General features: G+C 51.2%; 1 protein-coding gene across 1 annotated transcript; it reads left to right on the top strand.

Moving 5' to 3' along the window:
• The first annotated feature begins 537 nt into the window (after positions 1-537).
• Positions 538-1,475, top strand: LOC780672 (phytosulfokines 2). Its single transcript, XM_044524501.1, has 2 exons — positions 538-815; positions 934-1,475. The coding sequence occupies exons 1-2, from the start codon at positions 701-703 to the stop codon at positions 1,182-1,184; spliced, it is 366 nt and encodes a 121-aa protein (XP_044380436.1). The 5' UTR covers positions 538-700; the 3' UTR covers positions 1,185-1,475.
• The last annotated feature ends 470 nt before the right edge of the window (positions 1,476-1,945 follow it).

Here is a 1,945-nt window from a genome sequence, read left to right as displayed (position 1 = left end):
GAAAATGTTGGTAACCAACAGAAAACCACCATATCTAGTCGCCAGTGGGTGCTAGTGTGCATCTCGTCACGTAGATCAGTCCAGAAATCACGGAAGGTCCAATGAAGTTTTCCATTTCAGAGTAAGCAACCAAAGGGAGGGAAAGAAGCTCACCTCCGCACTTCCGCATTGAACAAACGTGTATGCATACATTTGTTTGTTTGGCACCGAAACAACAAAGAGGGTATTGGCAGTTACCCTAGCTAGCTAGCTAGCTAGCTACAACTGGGATGAGTATTTAGGTGTTTGTTTTGCCATCCAAAGCTAGCGCCCGCCACCCATGGTTCATTAACCGGTGGTCTTAATCAACTCATGTGTTATACGCGTGTGCGCGTGCCTGTCCGTTCCATCTTGTAAAAAAACCTAAAATATTGGCCGTGTCAATGCCAACCTGTGTGTGTGTGTGTGTGTGTTCTAGTATCTCTTGTGCTCGTCACTGTTGTGTTTGCTTGCAAGTTGCGAGCTCCATCACACCACTTGCCGCATTATAAATACCTCCTCTAGCCACCCACGAACACCAGCAGCCACAACCATTCGCCATCAGCTCCCGAAGCCACTACTAGTAGCACACTAGCTTAGCTGCACACAACTCTGCCCTTCTCTTCTCTTCCTCAGACAGCCCAGCCCAGTGTGCGTATTTAAGCAGGAAGCCGAGATCAAAATGACGAGACGCTGCTCGCCGCCGCTCGCTGCTCTTGTCCTGCTTCTCCTCCTCTGCTTCTCCTACGGCGTGGCGGCCGCTCGGCCCCTCCCCGCCAACACTGCTCCTCACCAAGGTACCGCCACCACCACCGATACCTTTTCTTTCTCGTGTTATTACATGCTTGCATACTCCTCGGTCTGCTCACTCTGATTGCTTAGATCGTTAACCTTACGGGGCCTGTATGTTTGCAGGCATCGGCGTGGTGAGAGTCAAGGCGGAAGATGCTGCAGCAACGGACGGCCTAGTGGTGCTCAAGGAGGAAGGTGGCAAGGCCGGTAATGGCGGCGAGGCGGTGTCACCGTCTGAGGCGACGGTGGACGATGCGACGGCAGAGGAGGAGGCGTGCGAGGAGGGGAAGGAGGGGGAGGAGTGCATGCAGAGGAGGCTGCTCCACGACGCGCACCTGGACTACATCTACACGCAGCACAAGGGCAGGCCATGAGCGTGGCATGGGCTAGCTCTTCCGTCGAGGTCGAGTAGACGATGCTGGGCATTAAGTTCACACAAGGAATCATCTGACGACGATCATGGTGATTTTAATCATATCTTATCGATCTACCTGCTGCTGTTTTGGCTACACCCACCGTGCCGTGGCCCGTCCATCTATGCGTATGTGGGTGTGCCACATCGTCGTTTGTACATCGATCCATCCATCCCTCGCTCGCTAATAGTCTAATACTACTAGTATACTACTGTAGTGCTGTACTCCTTCTTCAAGTATGTTTGTTTTCCTTGTTGCTGGCTTGCCACATACAGTAGCTCCTAGTGCTGTTGGGACTTCCATGTGGTGGTAAGCTGACGGTGATCTAGCTCTTGCTTGCTAGCAGCAGCATGCAACGCAAGGCTGTTTTAGTTCCTGATGACTAGTTTAGGATTGGTTAGTAGACTACTACTTAGTACTTTATTAGTGTTGATGATTGATTGGCATGGCATGGCATGGCATGATGTGAAGCTGTGGACGAGTGAACAAGCGCGTATCCGTACTTCTGTTGTTTATAAAAGAGTAGCAGTACTTGTGTCTGCGATGCATACGCACTTTGATTTGTTTTCTGCTGCATGTCTGCCTGTCCGTATGTCTGTCGTCTTGCTCTGTCTTCCCTTCCTGTGAGACCGTGACGACCGCTGTCTCAAGCCTCCCAGTGAATCCATGCCGTCCTAGCCTTCAGATTTGTTTTCTGATGTAATAGCACCCCAGGTATCCCA

Source organism: Triticum aestivum, chromosome 5A, assembly GCF_018294505.1.
Source record: "Triticum aestivum cultivar Chinese Spring chromosome 5A, IWGSC CS RefSeq v2.1, whole genome shotgun sequence".
Classification (NCBI taxonomy): domain Eukaryota; kingdom Viridiplantae; phylum Streptophyta; class Magnoliopsida; order Poales; family Poaceae; genus Triticum; species Triticum aestivum.
This window is presented reverse-complemented; position numbering and strand designations above follow the sequence as displayed.